At 47.9% G+C, this 27,916-nt stretch overlaps 1 protein-coding gene across 1 annotated transcript in view; it reads left to right on the top strand.

The window, feature by feature from the left end:
• Positions 1-27,916, top strand: part of TBCD (tubulin folding cofactor D) — a 315,022-nt gene that overhangs the window by 263,492 nt on the left and 23,614 nt on the right. The window contains exons 30-34 of the mRNA XM_082272657.1: positions 2,766-2,849; positions 4,953-5,111; positions 5,336-5,474; positions 18,411-18,532; positions 23,244-23,321. Of these exons, the coding sequence (XP_082128783.1) occupies positions 2,766-2,849; positions 4,953-5,111; positions 5,336-5,474; positions 18,411-18,532; positions 23,244-23,321 (582 nt within the window). The remainder of the gene's footprint in view (positions 1-2,765; positions 2,850-4,952; positions 5,112-5,335; positions 5,475-18,410; positions 18,533-23,243; positions 23,322-27,916) is intronic.

Here is a 27,916-nt window from a genome sequence, read left to right as displayed (position 1 = left end):
TGAGCAGAAAAATGCTTTAAAAAAACGACAAAAGGCTCAAAGGCTCATGTTTCAATACATTTCTATGGGGGGTAAACTGTTCAAAAATGCACAAATCTTCCCAAATCGAAAACTTTTCTGAGCTTCAGGCATTTGGTTTCAGGCCACTTGTAGTGGAGATGTGAACTGCCCCAGTAGAAAATAATTGATTTTATTTTATTTATTTTTTCTCCTTCAGCGTTTTGGAGCTTCAAGCTACAAAATGCTGAGGTGTGAATGGGGACTAACTGAGAAGAACTTACATAGCAAAAAGACTGTAAAAATCACTAAGATGATGCTGAGGTGGGTTGAGTTTTTCAAGACGAAGGGTGGGAAGGAAGGGGGTCTCCTGCGTAATGGAACGTATGTTTGTATATTTTGGATTTTGTATAGTTTTGGATTAAACTGATTTTCTCTTTCATCAATGGACACAGCGCTCCATAAATCATAACTACTGGGTTATATTGCCTCCTCCAGGAGTAGGACTAGGCAGAACAAAAAAACACCTGGCTACGCTCATGGGCCGTCCTCAGATGGGTATATAAACCCCCCTCTCTGCTCTAGGTAATAAGTTTTAATTTGTCTAGTCAGGGGTAAGGACCTAGGCTCCCGGATGGGATCTCTGGTCCTAGTCATTTTTTTCTCCTTCCTTACATTTTTTTGTTTTTTCTCTCGGGAGATCCACAGTCAACTGCCGGGCTGGGCGACGGGCTGGATAATCTAGATCTAGTGAGCATGTGCAGACTGCAGCTACTCACAGGGTCGGCCGTGACATAGCCTCACGGACAGAGGCTGGCCCGTGAGTTAAATGTCTTGCAGGGTCGCATACGACCGGGCTTAGGTCTGAGTCGCAGAGGTCCCTTGGCCGACAGCTCCCCTATTTCGGTGGTGAGGATTCTGTTTGGAGCAGTACCCGCACCATGGAAGTGTAAGTACAGTCCCACCTCTCCCTTTTGGTGTTTTTTTTTTTGGGGTGGACACGGGTAACCCCCACTCCCTTTTCCCCCTGTCTGGACATGGAGTCTGGTGGGGGTCCCAGGGCAGAGGATGTAGCAGAGACCCCTGGGGTCTCCCCGCTATCTGCACTCTGTATGGGTCCTGGGATAGTGTGTCCTGCCCTGGTAGTCTTGAAGGGTCCCAGTGTAGGAGACCCCTAGGTGCATCAAGGGTTCCTCTGGCACATGCCACAGCCGTCCAAGGGCTATGGTAAGGCCAGTATCCTCCTTGGCTCAGGCTTCTTCCGCAATTCCTGCGAGTATTTAAGGGCGAGGATCTTCCAATCAGTCTGTTGGCCATAAACGTTCCTTGTGGGATTCCTCTCAGAGAAGACCAGTTGTCCCAAGGGCTGATCTACCTTCCTGCTTTACAGTCCCTGGTTTTATTGGCTTAGCTATTGAAAGCCAGGTACTGAGGGATGGAGGTCTGTCTGAATCAGTGATCCCTACTATGGTAAAGGCGAGGAAGTCGTCTTCCAGCAAGATATCCCATCGTACATGTGAGTCGATTGGCGCTCATCCTCGATCATTTTCTGTAGCTCGGATTTTAACTTTTCTTCAACAGGGCGTTGATCAGAAGTTTGCCTTGAGTACCATCAAGGGCCAGGTGTCTGCCCTGGCAATCTTCTTTCAATGACGCCTAGCCACGCACTCTTTAGTTCATACCTTCATTCAGGGGGTTCGACATGTGGCTCCATCTGTATGGTCTCTTTTGCCTCCGTGGGATTTAAATTTAGTACTTTCAGTTCTACAGAAACCTCCATTTGAGGCAATTCCATTGCCTACGTAATCCCCGAAGGTGACATTCTTGGTGGCTATTACCTCGGCCCGCAGGGTATCGGAATTAGCGGCATTATCCTGTCGCAGTCCCTATTTAGTGGTCCATAGGGATAAGGTGGTTGTTCGTCCCTGTCCATCATTACTGCCCAATGTTGTCTCTGACTTACATTTGAATAAGGACATTGTGTTGCCTTACTTGTGTCCCAAGCCAGCTCACCCCAAGAAATTTGCTTTGCATACCTTGCATGTGGTTCGTGCGATTCAGGTGTATCTGTCAGCTACTGAGTCCTTTCGGAGGTCAGACTCACTTTTTGTGGTTACGATCGGACCAAGAAAAGGGCTGCCCGCTTCTTCAGCTACCATCTCCAGATGGATCAGACAGACGGTCTCCTATAGCTCTTCTCTCTCTCTTTGTGCTGGGTGACTGGTCTTGTCTCCGCCCCCTCCTGTAGTTTTCTGCAGACAGCCTGTAGTGGGTGGAGCCTACTGGGCCCCTCCTACAGCTCTTCTCTCTCTCTCTTTGTACAGGGTGACTGGTCTTTTCTCCGCCCCCTCTTGTACATTTCTGCAGGTAGTCTGTAATGGGTGGAGCCTGTTGGTTCCCTCCCACAACTATCTGCTTGGGCTATGTAGAGCACCGTGATGATATTTCTACTTTCACAAAATGATATCGGGGAATTTAAAAGCAGGATTTGTATCCTTTGTGCAAACAAGGAAATATATTTAAATGAATTTTTTGGTGCCAGGAGTTCGGCTTTCAAAGTTAAAATGCGGCTCTGATCAGAAATGAGATGTAGAAGAAACTGATAGAAATGTAATGGTGTGTTTTACTTTTTTATATTTTCTATGTATTGATTTTTTATAATAATTAGATCTCAATAATTTGCGGTGATATTTACACAGAATAGATACTTTGTATCGCTGTATCGGTCAGCTTGCACAGTTACTTATCTGTCACTATGATATTTTCAGGGTGCGAGAAGCCGCTATGGGCAGCCTGATGGACATCACTTTATTACTGGTGGGAAGTGAGCCGGACCTCATAGGAGAAGACTTGTAAGTAATAGAAAAACAATGTATGCAATGAGAAAATCCAGGAACACCGACATTTCATTCCTTGAAGATCTTGTCTGAAGTGCTCCCTGACCCTGACTACAGTAACACTATTCTGGAATGGTTGTGCTTAAAGCCGTATTAAGCCCAAAAGCAAACACTAAACATATTGCAGCATACCGATTCTTAGATGTGATGGCTGCATTCATTTTCTTTTTTAGGCTTTCTTTCTTCTTTTTTGACCTGGGGATCCAGCCAGTATGTCCGTTGTTTTTCAAAAGAACAAGCTGTCCTGTAGAATGTACCAGTTACAGAGACGAGACAAACCATTCAACATTAAGAGTCGGTTCACACTGAAGGGTAGGAGGAGAAGAAAGAAGAGAGAGCAGAGAGGGAGAAGAGGGGGAGTAGAGGGTAGGAGGAGAAGAAAGAAGAAGAGAGCAGAGGAGGGGGGGGGAAGAGGGGGGGAGTAGGGGGTAGGAAGAGAAGAGAGAGAAGAGGAGGAGGGGGGGAAGAGAAAGGGGGGGGAGTAGGGGGTAGGAGGAGAAGAAAGAAGAAGAGAGCAGAGGAGGGGGGGAAAGAGGGGGGAGTAGGGGTAGGAAGAGAAGAAAGAAGAGAGAGCAGAGGAGGAGGGGACAGGAGGAGTAGGGGGTAGGAAGAGAAGAAAGAGAAGAGGAGGAGGGGGGGAAGAGAAAGGGGGGGGGAGTAGGGGGTAGGAGGAGAAGAAAGAAGAAGAGAGCAGAGGAGGGGGGGGGAGTAGGGGTAGGAAGAGAAGAAAGAAGAGAGAGCAGAGGAGGAGGGGACAGGAGGAGTAGGGGGTAGGAAGAGAAGAAAGAAGAGAGAGCAGAGGAGGAGGTGGGGGGGAGGAAGAGAAAGGGGGGGGGTAGGAAGAGAAGAAAGAAGAGAGAGCAGAGGAAGGGGGGGGGGAGGGGGGAGTAGGGGTAGGAAGAGAAGAAAGAAGAGAGAGCAGAGGAGGAGGGGACAGGAGGAGTAGGGGGTAGGAGGAGAAGAAAGAAGAGAGAGCAGAGGAGGAGGTGGGGGGGAGGAAGAGAAAGGGGGGGGTAGGAAGAGAAGAAAGAAGAGAGAGCAGAGGAAGGGGGGGGAGGGGGGAGTAGGGGTAGGAAGAGAAGAAAGAAGAGAGAGCAGAGGAGGAGGGGACAGGAGGAGTAGGGGGTAGGAGGAGAAGAAAGAAGAGAGAGCAGAGGAGGAGGTGGGGGGGAGGAAGAGAAAGGGGGGGGGTAGGAAGAGAAGAAAGAAGAGAGAGCAGAGGAAGGGGGGGGGGGAGGGGGGAGTAGGGGTAGGAAGAGAAGAAAGAAGAGAGAGCAGAGGAGGAGGGGACAGGAGGAGTAGGGGGTAGGAGGAGAAGAAAGAAGAGAGAGCAGAGGAGGAGGTGGGGGGGAGGAAGAGAAAGGGGGGGGTAGGAAGAGAAGAAAGAAGAGAGAGCAGAGGAAGGGGGGGGAGGGGGGAGTAGGGGTAGGAAGAGAAGAAAGAAGAGAGAGCAGAGGAGGAGGGGACAGGAGGAGTAGGGGGTAGGAGGAGAAGAAACAAGAGAGATCAGAGGGGGAGGGGGAGCAGAAGGGGGATAGTACCACCGATGAGAATTTCCGAGAGTAAGCAGCGTTTTTAACCATTCCCTACTCTATACATAATTGAATGAAGCAAAACCAACCCAGTTTTTTTTTTTTTTATGCCGCTTACCCCTGCAGCTTTTTTTTTTTTAATTCCTTTGTTCTGGCCGATCACTTGGGGGTCATATTCCTCTCCTTACCGCAGTGGTGGGTGGTGTTTAGTACTGCAGAGAGCAGCGCTGATGCCATTATACCATAAGATGACCCTCCTCCTGGGGGCATGACAGCCTGTAGTATATTGAATAATGGAGCCGTCATTGCGTCAGGGGGAATGGAGGTGATTGGCTCTCCGGGTGACTCACTTGACATTGCACTGAAGAAGTCCATGCAGCTTCCTCTCCTGTTCCTTGTTGCAGAGTTGCCCATGAACTCATTTTTATACATAAAAGTCTGTCTATTGAACAAAATAAGAGGAGGTTGGCTGTTCCAGTAAAGAGCTGGCTGTCGTCTTATTAACACTCGCTGTTATTCCCTGCAGCTGCCGCAGAATGATGTGCACCATAGCTCAGCAGTCTTCGGAGAAGATTGACCGCTTCCGAGCTCATGCCGGCTCCGTGTTCCTTGGCCTTCTCCACCAGGATAACCCGCCTGTGCCGCACATCCCTGACCGGGAGGACCTGGAGCGGATATTCCCCAGGTAATCCTATCATACATCCGCTCCTTTTTCTTATATCGTGTTCAGGGGGTGATCAATGATTGCTTGTAGTGGCTCTTGTTTGGTAATCTGTGGGGTTAGATGACCATTAATGGAATGGGTTTGCCGGTATCCGGGTGAATTACAAATCTGTTTATCTTTGATAATTTGTATATCCGCACAGTGTAGATCATTCTTCTAACCTCAGTTTGTTCCTTCTTCCTCAGATCTCAGGCACATACCCTGAACTGGAACGCCCCATCGCAGGCCTTCCCTCTTATCACGCAACTTCTAGGGCTGCCCACATACAGATATTGTGTTCTGTTAGGATTGACGGTGTCTGTCGGTGGACTAACAGAATCAACGGTAAGATTAAAATTGGGAGTGGAATTCTGTCTATAAGATTCTGGCACCGTCCCCTAGAGATATTGAAACTGTGTCTGGTAAGGAAGGAGAAGGGGACAGAGGGGGGGGAAGGGGACAAGGAGAGAAGGGCGGAAGAAGGATATACCAACCAGTCCTGGAAAACCACTTTAAGACCGGAAGGATTTGCCCCCTTAATGACCAGGCCCTATTTTGCGATTCGGCACTGCCTTACTTTAATGGACAATTGCGCAGTGGTGCGACGCTGTACCCTAAAAAAAATTGACGTCCTTTTTTTCCCACAAACAGAGCTTTCTTTTGGTGGTATTTGATTACCTCTGCGATTTTTATTTTTTGCGCTATAAACAAAAAAAGAGCGACAATTTTGAAAAAATAAAACAACATTCTGCTATATGACATTCTCCAAAAAAAATGTAAAAAATCAAATTTTTTTTAACATTTTAGGCCAATTTGTTTTCTGCTACATATTTTTGGTAAACAAAATCACAATAAGCGTCTTTTGATTGGTTTGCGCAAAAGTTATCGCATTTACGAACTATGGAAAAGATTTATGTAATTTTTATTTATTTATTTTTTACTAGTGATGGCGGTGATCTGCGATTTTTAGCGGGACTGCGACATTGCGGCAGACAGATCGGACCCCTAACTGACATTTTTGACACTTTTGGGGGTACCAGTGACATCACTACAGTAATCAGTGCTAAAAATATGCACTGTAATAATGACACTGGCAGGGAAGGGGTTAAATCTGTGGGCAATCAAAGGGTTAAATGTAAGCCTAGGGGAGTGATTTTAACTGTGGGGGCGTGGCTTGTGAAATGATCATAGAGACATATGTTCCTATATAGAAGGATCACAGGCGCTCTATGATCATTCCAGGGAGAAGAACGGTCAGCTGTGTGTACAACAGCTGACTGTTCTTATCTCTCAGTGGGGAACGATCGCGGGGGTCAAGCGGCAATCGGAGCTGCCTGCCCTGTGAATCGAAAACCCTGCTGCCTAGTGGGGGCGGAAGCAAGCCGGCGGTGGTGCGCGCTCCCCCCCCCCCCCCTAGTTTCAGGCGCATGACCAACGCGTATACCTATGGCGGTTTGCGCAGGAGGGCCAGCCTGCCACAGTATTTCTGCAGCTGGCAGTCCATAAGCCGTTAAAATTGTGAGAAAATTAAATGGAGAGTGGAATTCTGTGTATAAGATTCTGGCACCGTCCCCTAGAGATATAGAAACTGTGTACATATAGCCAGGTCTAGAAAGGAAGGAAAAGGGGACAGAAGGAGGGAGGGGACAAGGAGAGAAGGGCGGAAGAAGGATATACTAATTATGTCCAAACATAACAAACAAAATCTATTAAAAGGAATTAATCCATATTTATTAAATGTACAAAAAGGATAAAAGAAAACAGTCACAATGATTGTATGACAGAAAATGCATAACATGCGTCACATGATCTAGTAGGTGGATCTACGCGTTTCGCTCACAAACGCTGAGCTTCTTCAGGATCAAATTTATATGCATAAAAAAAACCTTTGTGATAAAACAATATGCATCAAACAATATATATACAATAAATAGTATAATACAATTCATTATAGATTCAGAGAGAGCAGGTAAAAAGACGATAAACAAAACAAGAAAAAAAAAAAGGAAGATTTCCTTCCTTTCCAGACCTGGCCATATGTGCAAAATTAAAATTGTGTGATTGTACGCAATGTTGCTGCGCCTGGACCTTGCAAGTCTCTAATGTTCACAGAAAGCTATTGGTCAGGAGGACATGGCTTGGTTTGTTTACTGCAGGCCCTTCACCCTCTTATACTTCTCTTCTAGTGTCACTCCTTACTGTGTGTCCATCTCTTGATCATGAATTGGGGGCTTGGTTTAGTGTATATGTCATCCTCAGGGGTGGGGCCTTAGGTCATTAGAGACTGAGTGTGATAATTTTAAGAAGCAGATTCTGAATTGCATGTCCATCCTTTAATATGTGTGTGTCCACCCCAACACTACCTGTATTTCCATCCTCATTGGATAATTAAGGTAGAGGTTCCGGTTCCTGCTGTTATTTCTGAGCTCTGCTCCACTATTTACAGTTTCTGCATGTTGGTGGGCAGGCAGCTAAAACAAAGCAGCCGTTCACTCCTAGGTGTCAAAGCGGACCTTTAACCTCCCAATCAATTACTAAATTAGAAAATCCAGCATTGTCTTCTTCACCTGCTGCTCTCCAATTACAGGTTCCTCCCCGTGCCGTCATCTCTTTATCAAAGCCGACTTTCTATTTGTGATTCCTCAAACTCTCCCCCTGATGGTGTTCCACCACATTTCGCAGTGATTCCTCAGATCACCCCCTGATGATGTTCCACCACATCTCTCTGTGATTCCTCAGATTGACCCCTGATGGTGTTCCACCACATCTCACAATGATTCCTCAGATTGACCCCTGATGGTGTTCCACAACATCTCACAATGATTTCTCAGATTGCCTCCTGAATGGGGGTTCCACCACATCTCTCTGTGATTCCTCAGATTGCCCCCTGATGGTGTTCCACCACATCTCACAATGATTCCTCAGATCTCACCCTGATGGCATCCCACCACATCTCGCAGTGATTCTTCAGATTGTCCCCTGATGGTATTCCACAACATCTCGCAGTGATTTCTCAGATCGCACCCTGATGATGTTCCACCACATCTTGCAGTGATTCCTCAGATCGTCCCCTGATTGTGTCCCACCACATCCCACAGTGGTTCCTCAGATCGCCCCCTGATGGTGTCCCACCACATCTCGCAGTGATTTCTCAGATCGCACCCTGATGGTGTCCCACCATATCTCACTGTGATTCCTCAGATCGCACCCTGATGGTGTTCCACCACATCTCGCAGTGATTCCTCAGATCGCCCCCTGATGGTGTTCCACCACATCTCGCAGTGATTCCTCAGATCGCACCCTGATGATGTTCCACCACATCTTGCAATGATTTCTCAGATCGCACCCTGATTGTGTTCCACCACATCTCGCAGGGATTTCTCAGATCGCACCCTGATGGTGTCCCACCATATCTCGCTGTGATTCCTCAGATCGCACCCTGATGGTGTTCCACCACATCTCGCAGTGATTCCTCAGATCGCACCCTGATGGTGTCCCACCACATCTCGCTGTGATTCCTCAGATCGCCCCCTGATGATGATCCACCACATTTCGCAGTGATTCCTCAGATTGCCCCCTGATGATGTTCCACCACATTTCGCAGTGATTCCTCAGATTGCCCCCTGATGATGTTCCACCACATCTCGCAGTGGTTCCTCAGATCGCCCCCTGATGATGTTCCACCACATTTCTCAATGATTTCTCAGATTGCCCCCTGATGATGTTCCACCACATCTCGCAATGATTCCTCAGATCGCCCCCTGATGGTGGGGGGTGAGGGGGGGCGGGCATGTGCACTGTCAGGGGACCTGATAAGAGAAGGATCGGGGCTGATCTGTTTAAAACCATTACACAGAGCAGGTAAGTATAACATGTTTGTTACTTTTAAAAAAAATTAACAAAATACTGATGGTTCCGGTACAAGGTGTGTCTACGGGAAACAACATCGCCATATATACGGTTATAAACCATCCCATAAAGCAGGCATTCAGTGAGGATTATCATCAAGCAATGGTACGTAATTGTATCACAAACCTGTTACTTTCTGGATGAAATCCCAGGAAATGTTCTGTAGCATCCACAATGGCGTCAGTATTCTGCTTTCTCCCCGTCTTCTGTTGAGGGTAATGTGGCGCCAAAATAATGTTTGATTTAGAAGTGGCGTTTGTTTTCTACTTTAGATGAATGGATTGCAGGTCTGATTGTGGGGGGTGGGGGGGGGGGGGAGACGGTTGAGAACGTTGACAACTGTCTTATATTAAATTTCTTCCCATTTCTGAGCACTTGACTGTCGCCCTGCAGGAAAACATTGCACAAGCCCCTTCTTGCCCGCAGGCCTCGCAGCATCAGGAGAAACCCACAATCAGTGTAATCAGGGCTGATTATTCCGATTAGGTTACACAAGGGAACGCTGTAATTACTGTTTACATATCTGGAAAAACCATTTCACTTTGCTCGTCAGCAAACACTTCATCTCACAGTTGGGTGAGCGGTGCCGGCTTTGTGCAGCGCAAGACTCCAGAAACACAAAAAAGAAAGGCCTTTCTGGCCGGGGGGTGTGCGGGAGGCTGGCCGGGTGACAGCAGGGACACAAAGATGACAAGTCCAGGAGCCTGTCCTGCCAGAACTCACAACCTGCTTAGATCTATTGTATAAAGGCACATGCTGTGACACCGACAGACTGCTGGCCGTGCATCTACTTTACCAGTTTGTGGGCTGCTTGTTCATTTACAGGGGAAATCCGGTTGAGAGAAAGATGACCAGCATTCAGACTTATAAAGTGGACCTAGTATAGAGTAAATGTAAAACCTCCAGGTATTTATTACCACTGAGTGGGGACTTACCAATCTCGTCGCAGGTTCCGACCTAGAAAGTCGAGAACCAAACTTCACTCATCACGGTGGGCAATGTCACTCAGGACCTTCAGGGACTCGATCTCCCTTTTCTGGGGTTCACTACCCTGGACCTGTATAGCACCCATGGGTTTTTTTTCAGTGGGAACACGGGGGAACACAGTCCCGGCACCCCCAGCACTGACTATGCTGGAGGGTCTATTGACTGTGGAAATGCTTCCTTCTGCCTGCAGCAGACTGATGATGTCATCTTAGCCTTGGCTTGTTACTGACTGGAGTACAAGGACGGCTTGTTAATTATAACAATCTAAAACATGATACTGTTGCTGTATATTGTGACACTTTAAAGCGGAGTTCCGGCCTCAAAATCGATAAAATAGATTTTGGGCCATCCGCTTGCTAAGGGGAACCTGAAAAAGAAATGGATAATGGCGATTTTTTTTTTTCTTTACTTACCTTATTATAGAAGAAAATATACTCACCTTCCTTCCACTTCCTCCCTCTGCGGCTGCGGCCCGTGCCGTCACTTCCGGCTTGCAATGATTCCTGGGAGATGAACGTCATCGCTCCCAGGAATCGATGCGCCTGCACCGGCCCCGCTCGTCAGTTCCGGTGCAGGCGCGGCATTCACTGCTAAACAGCTTCTGGGCATGCCCAGAAGCTGTGCAGGTGTTCTAAAATGTAGTCAGACCCGTGAAAATTCCGGACCTTCGTCACTTCCGGTGATACTACGTCACCACCAGCTGGAGCGACAGCTGTTGCGAGCCCCGGTGTGCCTGCGCACAAGACATTTTCCAGGTCCGATGAGATTTTAAGACTTTGCCAACAGCTGACTGAGAGGAGGAGGAGGGGCTGAGGTAGGACGACAACACCGCCACGGGAAAATTTTACAACACCGCCGCATCTTCGAGCAAGGAACATGTTGCAGAGCTGACTTAGAGGGGACTGTCCGTCCCGAGGAGGCGGGAAGGAAATGAATATATATAATTTTAGAACACCGCCTGAGGTCCCTAGACTTTCGTCCTCACATAGAGCCACTTCCGCCTGTTCTCCCGATACTTCCGCCCTTACTGGCACATACCTCTGCCTGAGGTCCATAGACTTCCGCCCTCACATAGAAGTGAATTCCGCATTCTCTATGGAAACTAATAGAGAATTAGTTAATAGAAAACTAATAGAGAACCCCTCTCTCAGCTCTGCAACATGTTCCTTGCTCGATGATGCGGCGGTGTTATAAAATTTTCCCACGGCGGTGTTGTCATCCTACCTCCTCCTCTCGGTCAGCTGTTAGCAAAGTCTTAAAATTTCATCGGACCTTGAAAATGTCTTGTGCGCATGCGCACCGGGGCTCGCAACAGTTGTCTGGTGGTGACGTAGCGTAACCGGAAGTGGCGAGGGTCCGTAATTTTCACGGGTCCGATGAAATTTTACTACACCGGGATGCCGCGCCTGCACCGGACGTGACGAGCGGGGGGCGGTGCAGTGCATTGTGGGACTCCAACGTCACAAAGAGGACACGAAGAGGGACGCTGCGGCTTCAGCTGCCCACACTTGAGATGGCAGCGCTGGAGAAGAAATTTTCAAGGTAAGTATTTCTTCTTACAGGTAAGTGCGACCCGGGACAGTTCAGAGGCTATCCATTGTGGAATGTACTAGCCCTGACTGTCCCGGGGGTATTTTTAGCTCAAATTGACCCCCGAGGACGGAACTCCGCTTTAATTTAAAAACAATAAAGTTACCGACAGGTCAACTTTACAGTCATTTGCACTTGATGACTTTTATTTCTAATTTGAGCTACACAAATCAGGTATCCTCAGCATTGGGGGAGGAGGTGGGGACATTTAATTGTTTAAAGTGAGGGTTCATGGTTGGTTTGTTCTGCATCTTGTGCAATGGCTGGATAATCTGGAACAGACCAATGCAGTGAATGCTGGCTTCATTCCTTACAACAGGCTTGGAAATAACTTCTCCTTTCAAACAGAACACCCAAAAATAGCAAGTTTTATTTTACACTTCGCTAAATATTGCCATTGGCCTGGCGCTCCTCCGGGACCCAGCAGCTTGGCTTCTCCATTACCCCAAGAAACCTGAAAAGCCATTAGTTACCAGGACAATCATTGGTACGGTTTTGGCCAACATAGGATGTCAAATGTCAAAGCTTTTCCTTTGATATACTCCTTCACATAAGTGTTACGGAAGATGCTTGAAGGCCACATACTGGTCACAGTCTGTGACTTGGGATGGGTCCAATGGACAGTATGACATCCCAATGCATACAATATTCCTTAACTAAGATGTTGAATGTACCCAGTATGTAGTCCATGAAGGAGCGAATACAGGTCAGGTGGAACCTGCATCTGCTTCTCTTATGTCTTCAGCTCCTTCGATGTTGCCGGGATCAGATTGCACTTTGCTTCTATGCTCCAGAGTCTCGGTGAGGAATACCGGCCATCAGCAGATCACAACCATGGCAGACTAAGTAGTAAATTGTTACCACGTGTGACCTCTTCAGCGCACATTACATCTGTGGAGATGCAAGCCCTGGAGACAAAGCAAAAACAAACTCCGACTCCAATGATTTCCAAACAGAATCGTTTATTCAGTGCCGGGTAACGCCACACGGTCACAACACTTTAAAATTCGACTTTTCATTAAGACATCAGCGTCTCTCATTGGCAAGAGTGGCTCCATTGTTGGGTTTGGACCATTGCAGAGTTCTCCTGTCTCCGCTGGATGACCTCTCGTGTAGTCAGGAGCAATATGTATTATATATTGTTTCTGGTTCTCTGTGTTTGGATTAATCTCCAGCAAATTAAACATCACTCAAGCAAGGCCCAGCGCCCCATTTCCCTGAAAGGTGATCCGCCTGTGTAAATTATACTGCACTGCCGTGTCGCCCTTTTATGTGGTGAGGATCTGCTCAGTAGCTCTGTTATTTTTTCCTCCAGTTTTACATACCACAAGGGTGAGCTAGATGGAAAGCCAAAATCCCCAAACACAGAGGAATTCCTGCACATTCCTAACGTTCAATAATATGAATTTATATACTGCAGAAACCAGAAGAACACTGCAAAGCTTTCATACTGCAAAAACCTATGTGACCCTTTCACTGTTATAGAGCGTAGTATGGCGCTGCCACCACTGCCGACCTCTGTCCATCATTTCACACTGACTGTCCCTTCTGCTCCATGCTAACTTCTGACCTCCATTCACGACTCATTATTGCCAATGTCATACCAGCTCACCAATCCTGACCTTCCTTAATAACCAACATCATTGGCCTCCACTCATGTATTTTCCTGTCCTCACTTTACAATTGATGTCCTCCTTTACCTCCTAAATCATCTAAAGAGCTCCCTTCTCCACATCTGTATTGACTCTTCCCATCACTCTCTTACAACTGACCTCTCTTCTGCTCCGTCCATCACTGCTGACTTCTCCACATCCCACTACCAGCACACCACCATTTCCCACAACCATCACCGCTAGCCTACCTCCCTGTCATTTCATCACCACAAACCTTTCCCACACCTCTCCACTGCTGACCTCCATTGCTTACATCCCATTGCCACCGATTTCCTTCCGCTACAACTTACCACTGCTGACCACCCCTCTTCACATAGCACTACCATACATCTCCTTCCTTACCACTGCTGACCACCCCTCTTCACATAGCACTACCATACATCTCCTTCCTTACCACTGCTGACCACCCTTCTTCACACCAACTACCACTGACCTCCCTTCTCCACACCTAACTACCACTGACCTCCCTTCTCCACACCTAACTACCACTGACCTTCCTTCTCCACATCCCACTACCACTCACCTCCCCTCTCCACATCCCACTACCACTCACCTCCCTTCTCCACATCCTACGACCACTGACCTCCCTTCTCCACATCCCACTACCACTGACCTCCCTTCTTCACACCTAACTACCACTCACCTCCCTTCTCCACATCCCACGACCACTCACCTCCCTTCTCCACATCCTATGACCACTGAACTCCCTTCTCCATATCCCACTACCACTGACCTCCCTTCTCCACACCTAACTACCACTGACCTCCCTTATCCACATCCCACTACCATCCACCTCCCCTCTCCACATCCCACTACCACTGACCTCCCTTCTCCACACCTAACTACCACTGACCTCCCTTCTCCATATCCCACTACCACTCACCTCCATTCTCCAAACTCCACTACCACTGACCTCCCTTCTCCACATCCCACTACCACTGACCTCCCTTCTCCACATCCCACTACCACTGACCTCCCTTCTTCACACCTAACTACCACTCACCTCCCTTCTCCACATCCCACGACCACTCACCTCCCTTCTCCACATCCTACGACCACTGACCTCCCTTCTCCACATCCCACTACCACTGACCTCCCTTCTTCACACCTAACTACCACTCACTTCCCTTCTCCACATCCCACTACCACTGACCTCCCTTCTCCATATCCCACTACCACTGACCTCCCTTCTCCACACCTAACTACCACTGACCTCCCTTCTCCATATCCCACTACCACTCACCTCCCCTCTCCACATCCCACTACCACTGACCTCCCTTCTCCACATCCCACTACCACTCACCTCCCTTCTCCACATCCTACGACCACTGACCTCCCTTCTCCACATCCCACTACCACTGACCTCCCTTCTTCACACCTAACTACCACTCACCTCCCTTCTCCACATCCCACGACCACTCACCTCCCTTCTCCACATCCTACGACCACTGACCTCCCTTCTCCACATCCCACTACCACTGACCTCCCTTCTCCATATCCCACGACCACTGAACTCCCTTCTCCATATCCCACTACCACTGACCTCCCTTATCCACATCCCACTACCATCCACCTCCCCTCTCCACATCCCACTACCACTCACCTCCCCTCTCCACATCCCACTACCACTCACCTCCCTTCTCCACATCCCACTACCACTCACCTCCCTTCTCCACATCCTACGACCACTGACCTCCCTTCTCCACATCCTACGACCACTGACCTCCCTTCTCCACATCCTACGACCACTGACCTCCCTTCTCCACATCCCACTACCACTGACCTCCCTTCTCCACATCCTACGACCACTGACCTCCCTTCTCCACATCCCACTACCACTGACCTCCCTTCTCCACACCTAACTACCACTGACCTCCCTTATCCACATCCCACTACCATCCACCTCCCCTCTCCACATCCCACTACCACTCACCTCCCTTCTCCACATCCCACTACCACTCACCTCCCCTCTCCACATCCCACTACCACTCACCTCTCTTCTCCACATCCCACTACCACTCACCTCTCTTCTCCACATCCCACTACCACTCACCTCCCTTCTCCACATCCCACTACCACTGACCTCCATTCTCCACATCCTACGACCACTGACCTCCCTTCTCCACATCCCACTACCACTGACCTCCCTTCTCCACACCTAACTACCACTGACCTCCCTTCTCCATATCCCACTACCACTCACCTCCCTTCTCCACATCCCACTACCACTCACCTACCTTCTCCACATCCCACTACCACTCACCTCCCTTCTCCACATCCCACTACCACTCACCTCCCTTCTCCACATCCCACTATCACTGACCTCCCTTCTCCACATCCCACTACCACTCACCTCCCTTCTCCACATCCCACTACCACTCACCTCTCTTCTCCACATCCCACTACCACTCACCTCTCTTCTCCACATCCCACTACCACTGACCTCCCTTCTCCACATCCCACTACCACTGACCTCCCTTCTCCACATCCTACGACCACTGACCTCCCTTCTCCACATCCCACTACCACTGACCTCCCTTCTCCACATCCTACGACCACTGACCTCCCTTCTCCACATCCCACTACCACTCACCTCCCTTCTCCACATCCCACTACCACTGACCTCCCTTCTCCACATCCCACGACACTGACCTCCCTTCTCCACATCCCACGACACTGACCTCCCTTCTCCACATCCTACGACCACTGACCTCCCTTTTCCACATCCCTGTCCTGGCCTTTTATTGCATTGTGCTCTGTGGATATTTGTATCCTGACACTCTCCACACGCGATTACCAGCATGGAATGTCCTTATTGATTTAGATGGTGACAGACCTCCTGGGTACCCACCTTGTCTGACTCTTTTTCTTAGCTTTTGTTTTTGAGAATAGTCACATGTGAGGGGTCCACATTAGAGATTTTTTTTTCTTTTACTATACGTTTTACCTTTTGGATTTTTCTTTTTTGGCTTATATTATATAAGCTAATTGTAAATTCTACTTTTTAGATCAAAGTCCTAAAAGAACTACTATCCTGATAGTAGTAGTAGTACCTGGTCACTATGTAGGTGATGATTTCTATAACTTCGTAATAAATATTATTGAACGTTTATTAGGAATTTTGTGGGTTTTGTATCTTTTGCTAGACAGCGTGTTAGAGAAGGTTTAAAAACAACAGACTTATTGGCCGGATCAATAAAACCAAATGGAAAACTAATGCAGCCACCAAATCTAAGAATTGGAGAGCTGCAATATAATATTTTTTTTAGGCTAAAGTATCTCCTTGCTGTGAGCTGACATTGGCCAGAAGGACCTTTTTGTATAAGTAGCTGGTAATGTAGAGTTACTTCGGGTTTCTTACGTTCCATTCATAATAAACAAGCTGTGTGCAGATTTTTCTCCGCTCTGTAGACAAAGAAGGGGAAAATTTTCCATGTGATGTTTGTAGAATGAAGGCTTCTCGTCGGCTCCGGTTCCTGGCTCTCGGCACACGCTCTGAGAGAGGTACGGCTCATCCACCAGGGACCGGCTGCGGTGAATAGCCGTGGCCCGGTGCCACGTTTAATGTACCGCTCCTCCGCTGGAATCTGTCAGGACACGACTCTCCTTTCACAATCCTTCTTTAAGTGGCTTTTCATTATATTTCTGTTTTCTATAAACCGCCGTGTGATTAGCCATGTGAAACCAGCCATCCCCACCGACTGCTTTTCATCTTCGCTTTATACCGAGCTATAAAAAGGCCCTGGCAGTAAACAACGGAGGGGAAAAATTGATGGGACGGTTTGGCGCAGGTACCAGAATATAGGATATTATTACACGGCCCAAGATTTCTAGACTCCCTTCCATGCCAGGACTGCAAAGTCTTCCTGCTAAGATGTCTTCTGTGCTAACCTCTGAAAGGTGAACCCGGGGTGACGGGTTACATTTCACTTCTCTGAGGATGGAAGAGGCATTAAGGCACAATTCTCTAAGTACGGATGTTCATTACATACAACTGCGTTGGCTGGTTTGTGGAATGAACCCATTCCGACTCTGGACCAGGATTGACTAAAAAATGTCCATTCAGCCTCTTTTGTGCTTCCTGAATGTTCTGCAGAGCAAGCCAGAGCCACGTTGAAGTTTTGTTTACTGTATGACATTCATATTGCCATTTCCAAGTGAGAATTTATAATTGTGTATGTATTTTCTTTATGATGAACAGGAGAAAAACAATAGATAAGTGTCAGTGTCATATTTACCATCTGCTGCCAACTGGTGGAGCTAAAGAGTCCCCTATGAAAACATATAAATACTCGCTGATCGTTCCGGAGAAAGGCAGACCGCCATTCTGTGAGAGGGGAATGTACTGATCCTGTATTCCTGCTAAACAGGAACATGGATCTTTACATTCCCCCCAGTCAAAGCACCTCCCCCCCACAGTTAGTAATCACTCACAAGGAACACATTTAACCCTTTGATCGCCCCTGATGCTAACCCCTTCCCTGCCAGTGTCATTAGTACAGTGACGGTGCATATTTTTAGCACTGATCACTGTAATAGTGTCACCGGATCCCACAAAGTGTCAGTTAATGTCAGATTGTCTGCCACAATATCCCAGTCCCGCTATAAGTCACTAATCGCCGCCATTACTAGTATGACAAAAAATTCCATAAATATATCCCATAGTTTGTAGACGCTGTAATATTCACATAAAGCTAACAATATACGCGTATTGGGATTTTTTTTTTACCAAAAATATGTAGCAGAATATATATTGGCCTAAATTTATGAAGAAATTTGTTTATTTTACATTTTTTATTGAATGTGTTTTATAGCATGAAGTATTTTATTTTATTTTTCAAATCTTTTCTTGTTTATAGCACAAAAAATAAAAATCGCACAGGTGATCAAATACCACCAAAAGAAAGCTCTGTTTGTGGGGAAAATAAGACATAAAGTTTATTTGGGTGCCACGTTGCATGACCGCGCAATTGTCAGTTAAAGTAACGCAGTGTTATATAGCAAAAAAAGGCATGGTCATGAAGGGGGGTGAAGTGGTTAAGGTATTGCAGAGTCATCACTCTATGTGCTTGCTCTGTAGTGTGGCCCCCATACTGACCTTCTCCTCCTTCCTCCCATACAGGTGAGATACTCTGCACAGAGTCTGTTTGAATACCTCCGGGACATCCAGAGCGATGCTGAAGCCATGGGTTCCTTTGTCCAGACGTTGCTGCAGGTCTTCAGGGACAACCAGCACCATGACAGGTATCAGAATTTGTATATTTTCTTTATCATTCTAAAACATCCCAAAACGGCAGGAGACCACTTACCCCACAAACAACTACAACTCCCATAATGCAGCTGGGGCTTATAGATCACTGCAGGTGAAGTTGCCCTGTGTGGAGTTTTTGTGCTGCTTTGTGTCACATTTCCTGTTATCATAACAGCCATGATCTGTCTGCATTGCACAGAGACCCAGCGGTGACATCACTGGGTCTAAAACAGCCTTTCTCAACCAGTGTGCCGTGGCACACTGGTGTGCCGCCAGAGGTCCTGAGGTGTGCCCCAGGAATCATGGGAGAGAAGGGCTGTCAGATGAGCTGGATCTCCCGAAACTCTGCCAAAATGTACATCGGCACTGATAGAGAGCTCTGTCAGCTTCAAAAGTAAAGTAAAGGGAGGGGAAGTGTGCTGTGCTCTCTGCTTCCCCTTACAGTGCAGTACCTGGCTGAATGAGAAAAAGGTACTAGAACATTTTTAAAGGGCTTTATACGTGTGTGTGTGTGTGTGTGTGTGTGTATGTCTGTATTTGTGTACGTGTGCATGGCTTTTTCTTCAGCTGGAACTTGGTGGAACTCTGTTCCACCACCTTTGGCTCAGGCCCTTTGCTCCCTGCTCACCACTATCACTTGTAAACACAGGGGTCCGGCTTCTGTATTTACAAGTTACAGCTTGTCTCCCAACGGCTTCCAAAGATCTGATCTCCTCAGCGGCTCCTGCTGAGTGCAGGATAGGGACAAGGGAGATGCAGGTGCCCAGGGTGCAGTGAGGATGCTGACACTCCTACTGGATGATCTCCCTGCAAATGAGAGAGGTGGAGCCACCCACAGTGTGCAGAGAGGTACTAGAGAAAAAGAGTGGTGAAAATGAGATGTGGATGGGGGATGCAGAGGTAAGCAGCTGTGGAAGAAGGCTGAACTCTCCACTCTATGTGTAGCGCACCCCTGAACTCTGCACATAGAGCACCCCTGAACTCTGCACTCTGAGTTTAGCACGCTCCGGAACTCTGCACATAGAGCACCCCTGAACTCTGCACTCTGTGTTTAGCACGCTCCGGAACTCTGCACATAGAGCACCCCTGAACTCTGCACCCCTGAACTCTGCACTCTGTGTTTAGCACGCTCCAGAACTCTGCAGATAGAGCACCCCTGAACGCTGCACTCTGTGTTTATCACGCTCCGGAACTCTGCACATAGATCACCCCTGAACTCTACACTCTGTGTTTAGCACGCTCTGGAACTCTCCACATAGAGCACCCCTGAACTCTGCACTCTGTGTTTAGCACACTCCAGATCTCTGCACATAGAGCACCCCTGAACTCTGTGTTTAGCGCACTCTGGAACTCTGCACATAGAGCACCCCTGAACTCTGCACTCTGTGTTTAGCACACTCCAGATCTCTGCACATAGAGCACCCCTGAACTCTGTGTTTAGCGCACTCTGGAACTCTGCACTCTGTGTTTAGCGCACTCCAGAACTGTGCACATAGAGCACCCCTGAACTCTGTGTTTAGCGCACTCTGGAACTCTGCACATAGGGCACCCCTGAACTCTGTGTTTTGCGCACTTCGGAACTCTGCACATAGAGCACCCCTGAACTCTGTGTTTAGCGCACTCTGGAACTCTGCACTCTGTGTTTAGCGCACTCCAGAACTGTGCACATAGAGCACCCCTGAACTCTGTGTTTAGCGCACTCTGGAACTCTGCACATAGAGCACCCCTGAACTCTGCACTCTGTGTTTAGCACACTCCAGATCTCTGCACATAGAGCACCCCTGAACTCTGTGTTTAGCGCACTCTGGAACTCTGCACTCTGTGTTTAGCGCACTCCAGAACTGTGCACATAGATCACCCCTGAACTCTGTGTTTAGCGCACTCTGGAACTCTGCACATAGGGCACCCCTGAACTCTGCACTCTGTGTTTAGCACACTCCAGATCTCTGCACATAGAGCACCCCTGAACTCTGTGTTTAGCGCACTCTGGAACTCTGCACTCTGTGTTTAGCGCACTCCAGAACTGTGCACATAGAGCACCCCTGAACTCTGTGTTTAGCGCACTCTGGAACTCTGCACATAGGGCACCCCTGAACTCTGTGTTTTGCGCACTTCGGAACTCTGCACATAGAGCACCCCTGAACTCTGTGTTTAGCGCACTCTGGAACTCTGCACTCTGTGTTTAGCGCACTCCAGAACTGTGCACATAGAGCACCCCTGAACTCTGTGTTTAGCGCACTCTGGAACTCTGCACATAGAGCACCCCTGAACTCTGCACTCTGTGTTTAGCACACTCCAGATCTCTGCACATAGAGCACCCCTGAACTCTGTGTTTAGCGCACTCTGGAACTCTGCACTCTGTGTTTAGCGCACTCCAGAACTGTGCACATAGATCACCCCTGAACTCTGTGTTTAGCGCACTCTGGAACTCTGCACATAGGGCACCCCTGAACTCTGCACTCTGTGTTTAGCACACTCCAGATCTCTGCACATAGAGCACCCCTGAACTCTGTGTTTAGCGCACTCTGGAACTCTGCACTCTGTGTTTAGCGCACTCCAGAACTGTGCACATAGAGCACCCCTGAACTCTGTGTTTAGCGCACTCTGGAACTCTGCACATAGGGCACCCCTGAACTCTGTGTTTTGCACACTTCGGAACTCTGCACATAGAGCACCCCTGAACTCTATGTTTAGCACACTCTGGAACTCTGCACTCTGTGTTTAGCGCACTCCAGAACTGTGCACATAGAGCACCCCTGAACTCTGTGTTTAGCGCACTCTGGAACTCTGCACATAGGGCACCCCTGAACTCTGTGTTTTGCGCACTTCGGAACTCTGCACATAGAGCACCCCTGAACTCTGTGTTTAGCGCACTCTGGAACTCTGCACTCTGTGTTTAGCGCACTCCAGAACTGTGCACATAGAGCACCCCTGAACTCTGTGTTGGGCGCACTCTGGAACTCTGCACATAGAGCACCCCTGAACTCTGTGTTTTGCACACTTCGGAACTCTGCACATAGAGCACCCCTGAACTCTATGTTTAGCACACTCTGGAACTCTGCACTCTGTGTTTAGCGCACTCTGGAACTCTGCACATAGAGCACCCCTGAACTCTGCACTCTGTGTTTAGCACACTCCAGATCTCTGCACATAGAGCACCCCTGAACTCTGTGTTTAGCGCACTCTGGAAATCTGCACTCTGTGTTTAGCGCACTCCAGAACTGTGCACATAGATCACCCCTGAACTCTGTGTTTAGCGCACTCTGGAACTCTGCACATAGGGCACCCCTGAACTCTGCACTCTGTGTTTAGCACACTCCAGATCTCTGCACATAGAGCACCCCTGAACTCTGTGTTTAGCGCACTCTGGAAATCTGCACTCTGTGTTTAGCGCACTCCAGAACTGTGCACATAGATCACCCCTGAACTCTGTGTTTAGCGCACTCTGGAACTCTGCACATAGGGCACCCCTGAACTCTGCACTCTGTGTTTAGCACACTCCAGATCTCTGCACATAGATCACCCCTGAACTCTGTGTTTAGCGCACTCTGGAACTCTGCACATAGGGCACCCCTGAACTCTGTGTTTTGCACACTTCGGAACTCTGCACATAGAGCACCCCTGAACTCTGTGTTTTGCACACTTCGGAACTCTGCACATAGAGCACCCCTGAACTCTGTGTTTTGCACACTTCGGAACTCTGCACATAGAGCACCCCTGAACTCTATGTTTAGCACACTCTGGAACTCTGCACTCTGTGTTTAGCGCACTCCAGAACTGTGCACATAGAGCACCCCTGAACTCTGCACTTTGTGTGTAACCCCACCAAACTCTGCACTCTGTACATAATGAACTCCTGGTATTTAATGCCCCTTTAAGACCCTCCCACTGTTATTGAAAGTTGACCATATCCACTTTTTGTTGCAGTTTGGAGGGTGTATGTGTTGGTGGGTCGTGGTTGAGTACCTGCACCTGTGTGTGTGTACGTGTGTCTTTATATTTGTGTACGTGTGTTCCTCCTCCCCACCTGTTTTAAGCCTGTAAATGCAGCATTACGACACCGCAACCATGTAATGCACACAGTTACGGGGTGGTTGCAGTGCAGCCCCATTCACCCTGGGTATACCTCTAGCTACAGCCACAGCATGTGTACACCCCCAGCTGCTGCCTTTGAAGCTAAAGGAGAAGTTGGGGTGGTAAAAAGAGCTCAACCATGTGTTTTTAACTCCCCCCCCCCCCCCCCCGACATGTGAACAAGCCCTTGGTTCACATCTGTGTGGCTGCGTGTTGCGTGTAGCGTCAATGGGCTTCCCTACCCGCAGAAATACAGGAAAAGAAGTCCCTCGCCCTTTTTTTAAATTGCGCCGCACCAAAAGCTCCCCATTTTATCCAACATGCGGGGTACCATTAATACTTAATGGCAACCCTAAAGAGCAGAGCATTTGTCTGTATGTCAGGAAGGAGCGCGATTTTGCGTGTGTTCCGAGGCATACAGTAACGTGAACCAAGCCTTGGACAGGGGTGCCTCAAGACTGAAAATACTGTTCAAGGGCGCCCCGAATTAAAAAAGGTTGAGAAACACTGATGTAAAAATAAGTTAGAAAATGTGTATGTGTGGGGGAGGGGAGGGGGCAGGTAAAGCAAAATATGAAGGCAGATTAAATCTCAGCTCTGAATTGTTCAAAACATTTCCTGTTTTCTCAGAGTCTCCATCCCTTTGCTGAAGATGTTGGACCAAATGTTGGCCAATGGCTGCTTTGAGCTCTACACACAGGAGGAGAAGTAAGTGTGTGAATTGTATAGAGGTGGATGTGTGAGAGGGGGATTTACTGAAGGCAGTTGCTTCACAGTTTAGTAAATGAGGTGAAGCTTCACTTTGCACAGAATATCCAATCACATGCAAAGAAAATAATAAACAGCATTTTTGCTTAAACTTGATTGGATGATGGAAGTGAGCAAAGCTTCCCCTCATTAACTAAGTTCTGGAGCAAATGCACTTTGCACAGTCTATTTGCCTTTAGTAAATTAACCCCAATATAATATAAATATATACACTATGTTGTCAAAAGTATTGGGACGCCGGCCTTTACACACACATGAAGTTTAATGACATCCCAGTCTTAGCCTGTAGGGTTCAATATTGAGTTGGCCCACCCTTTGCAGCTATAACAGCTTCAACTCTTCTGGGAAGGCCGTCCACAAGGTTTAGGAGTGTCTATGGGAATGTTTGACCATTCTTCCAGAAGAACATTTGTGAGGTCAGGCACTGATGTTGGATGAGAAGGCCTGGCTTGCAGTCTATGCTCTAATTCATCCCAAAAGTGTTCTATCGGGTTGAGGTCAGGACTCTGTGCAGGCCAGTCAAGTTCCTCCACCCCAAACTCGCTCATCCATGTCTTTATGGACCTTGCTTTGTGCACTGGTGCGCAGTCATGTTGGAACAGGAAGGGGCCATCCCCAAACTGTTCTCATAAAGTTGGGAGCATGAAATTGTCCAAAATGTCTTGGTATGCTGACGCCTTAAGAGTTCCCTTCACTGGAACTAAGGGGCCAAGCCCAACCCCTGAAAAACACCCCCACACCATAATCCCCCCTCCACCAAATGAATTGGACCAGTGCACAAAGCAAGGTCCATAAAGACATGGATGAGCGAGTTTGGGGTGGAGGAACTTGACTGGCCTGCACAGAGTCCTGACCTCAACCTGATAGTCTCCGCTCTAATTCATCCCAAAGGTGTTCTAATAGCCAGGCCGTCTCGTCCAACATCAGTGCCTGACCTCACAAATGTTCTTCTGGAAGAATGGTCAAACATTCCATAGACACTCCTAAACCTTGTGGACAGCCTTCCCAGAAGAGTTGAAGCTGTTATAGCTGCAAAGGGCGGAGCCAACTCCATATTGAACCCTACGGACTAAGACTGGGATGCCATCAAAGTTCATGTAAAGGCAGGCGTCCCAATACTTTTGACAATATAGTGTATATATATATATATATATGTGTACCATATTGCCATCAACAAGGTCCATCCAATGTAAAATGCTTGATTAGGGATGAAGTAAGAACCAATGAAATGACACCTGTTATTCTTTGGCTTGGATTTGATTGGTGGCTGTGGGATCTCAGTGGCAGTCATCGTGTTCTCGGAAGCTTTTCATTGGTCACCTCTGTCCCTGTCAATGTGTAAATTGCAGCGGTAGCCGGTATTATCCTGGTCACCTGCCAGAGGTCCCGGTGAGAATATCGGTGCCGTGTCTTCACCTTTTCATAGCCGGTAGATTTATCGGAGATCTCGTATTATTTGGGAGGCCTCGGCTCTCCCCAGACGGCACTTCATAGCTGATTTTTCCTTCAATTTCCTCCTGCTGAGGGCCGGGTTCCTCTCTTCCTCCTGATGTGGAGTTGGCAGGTTGGGGGAACGAGGTTGTGCCTGGCCTAATCTGCTCCTCATCTGGTTACATTTATCCAATGGCTTCCAGATGTTCCCGATCGTGTGGCCTCTTTGTCTCACTTCTCCGTGTCTGAATCCATGTTGTCAGATCTGCTTAGAATCTGCGCTCTCACCCCGCCATGACACCGCAGTCCTGGAACCCAGCAGTCCCCTCGTCCAAGGTGCCGTCTTTACCCTTAAATCCTATTACATCTGTTACAAGCTGTGATGAGGAGCCGGTGCTGGGTGTTGTCTGTCAGCTCCCCCGGGCTGCAGCTGCCTCTATACTAGCACAGCATACATGTATAATCCCCCCCTCCCCCTCTCTATACTGGGATTAATGGCAGATTTCTTCCCCTCCTGATTTATTGAAATGCTTTACAATTAAAGGGATTATAAACCCAAATCGTAATTGGAAAACGCTGCATGCCTTTGGAGCCTGCGTGTTGGGTAAAGATGGAAAGCAGCCTCTGACTTGCTTGTTATTAAGCCTTGTGGGCAGTGTGAAACGCGTCGGTGACGTGGCCTTGGAGGAGCCTAGGCTGGAGTTGCTTTCTATCCTTATCCAGCATGCTGAGTTCAGCGTCCCTCAGTTATGTTTTGTACAGCGGGGGGTGGGGCTGTATAGACGTCGGCACCCGAGTGTAGTGGGCCACCGGAGCGGATCAGATGGGCACTTGGAGCAGCACTCTAAGCAACTAACATGGGGGTTATATACACTGCTCAAAAAATAAAGGAACATGTTTTAATCAGAGTATAGCATCAAGTCAATTAAACTCATGGGATATTGATCTGATCAGTTAAGTAGCAGAGGGGGTTGTTAATCAGTTTCAGCTGCTTTGGTGTTAATGAAATTAACACAAGATGCAGTAGATGGGCAACAATGAGACTGGATTGGTTTTACAGGTGGAGGCCGCTGATATTTTTTTTTCCCTTCTCATCTTTTCCGACTTTTTTTTCACTAGTTTTGCATTGGCTGGGGTCAGTGTCACTACTGGTAGCATGAGGTGATACCTGGACCCTATAGAGGTTGCACAGTCAGTCCAACTCCTCCAGGATGTGCATCAATACATGTCATTGCCAGAAGGTTTGCTGTGTCTTCCAGCACAGTCTCAGGAGCATGGAAGAGATTCCAGGAGACAGGCAGTTACTCTAGGAGAGCTGGGCAGGGCTGTAGAAGGTCCTTAACCCATCAGCAGGACCGGTATCTGCTCCTTTGTGCAAGGAGGAACAGGATGAGCACTGCCAGAGCCCTACAAAATGACCTCCAGCAGGCCTCTGGTGTGAATGTCTCTGACCAAACAATCAGAAACAGACTTCATAAGGGTGGCCTGAGGGCCCAACGTCCTCTAGTAGGCTCTGTGCTCTCTGCCCGGCACCGTGGAGCTGGATTGGCATTTGCCTTTGAACACCAGAATTGGCAGCTCCACCACTGGCACCCTGTGCTTTTCACAGATGAGAGCAGAGTTCACCCTGAGCACATGTGACAGACGTGAAAGGATCTGGAGAAGCCGTGGAGAACATTATGCTGCCTGTAACATTAATTAGCATGACTGGTTTGGTGGGGGGTCAGTGATGGTCTGGGGAGGCAAATCCATGGAGGGACGCACAGACCTCTACAGGCCAGACAAGGGCACCCTGACTGCCATTAGTAATCAGGATGAAATCCTTGGACCCATTATCAGACCCTACACTGGTGCAGTTGGTCCTGGGTTCCTCCTGGTGCACGACAATGCCCAACCTCATGTGGGGAGAGTATACAGCCAGTTCCTGGAGGATGAAGGGATTGATACCATTGAATGCCCCCCACGCTCGCCTGACCTAAATTCAATAGAACACCTCTGGGACATTATGTTTCGGTCCATCCGACACAGCCAGGTTGCACCTCAGTCTGTTCCGGAGCTCAGTGATGCCCTGGTCCAGATCTGGGAGGAAATACCCCAGGACACCATCTCATTGAAATTTCAGCAAAGTGGACTCGCCTGCTGCAACATTTTTTGACTTTGATTTTCGGGGTGTCTTTGAATTCAACCCTCTGTAGGGTGATAGTTTTCATTTCCATCAAACGATGTGGCATCCTTTCCTTCCTAACACATTACCCAGACCATACCAGTATAGATCCTAACACATTTCCCAGTCCATACCAGTATAGATCCTTACACATCACCCAGTCCATACCAGTATAGATCCTAACACATTACCCAGTCCATACCAGTATAGATCCTAACACATTACCCAGTCCATACCAGTATAGATCCTAACACATTACCCAGTCCACACCAGTATAGATCCTAACACATTACCCAGTCGATACCAGTATAGATCCTAACACATTATCCACTACATACCAGTATAGATCCTAACACATTACTCAGTCCATACCAGTATAGATCCTAACACATTACCCAGTCCATACCAGTATAGATCCTAACACATTACCCAGTCCATACCAGTATAGATCCTAACACATTTCCCAGTCCACACCAGTATAGATCCTAACACATTACCCAGTCGATACCAGTATAGATCCTAACACATTATCCACTACATACCAGTATAGATCCTAACACATTACTCAGTCCATACCAGTATAGATCCTAACACATTACCCAGTCCATACCAGTATAGATCCTAACACATTACCCAGTCCATACCAGTATAGATCCTAACACATTACCCAGTCCATACCAGTATAGATCCTAACACATTACCCAGCCCACACCAGTATAAATATCTAGCATTATATTTTCCCTCATCATTTTTAATTTTTTTGACCAGTGTATATATAACCCAACACTTTATTTTTTATTTGAATGGAGTGGGAAGGGTTAGAACCCCTGTCAGGTTTTTACTCTTTATTTGTCTTTGTGACCATTTTCACTGAGACTGGAAACTGAAGTAACATCCAAAATGTTGAGTTGTCACTGGAACAAGAATAAAGGGGATATCT

This window comes from Pelophylax lessonae (assembly GCF_965119305.1).
Source record: "Pelophylax lessonae genome assembly, chromosome: 11".
Taxonomy (NCBI): Eukaryota; Metazoa; Chordata; class Amphibia; order Anura; family Ranidae; genus Pelophylax; species Pelophylax lessonae.
The sequence above is the reverse complement of the archived record's forward strand: the minus strand, read 5'-3'. Positions and strand labels throughout refer to the sequence as shown.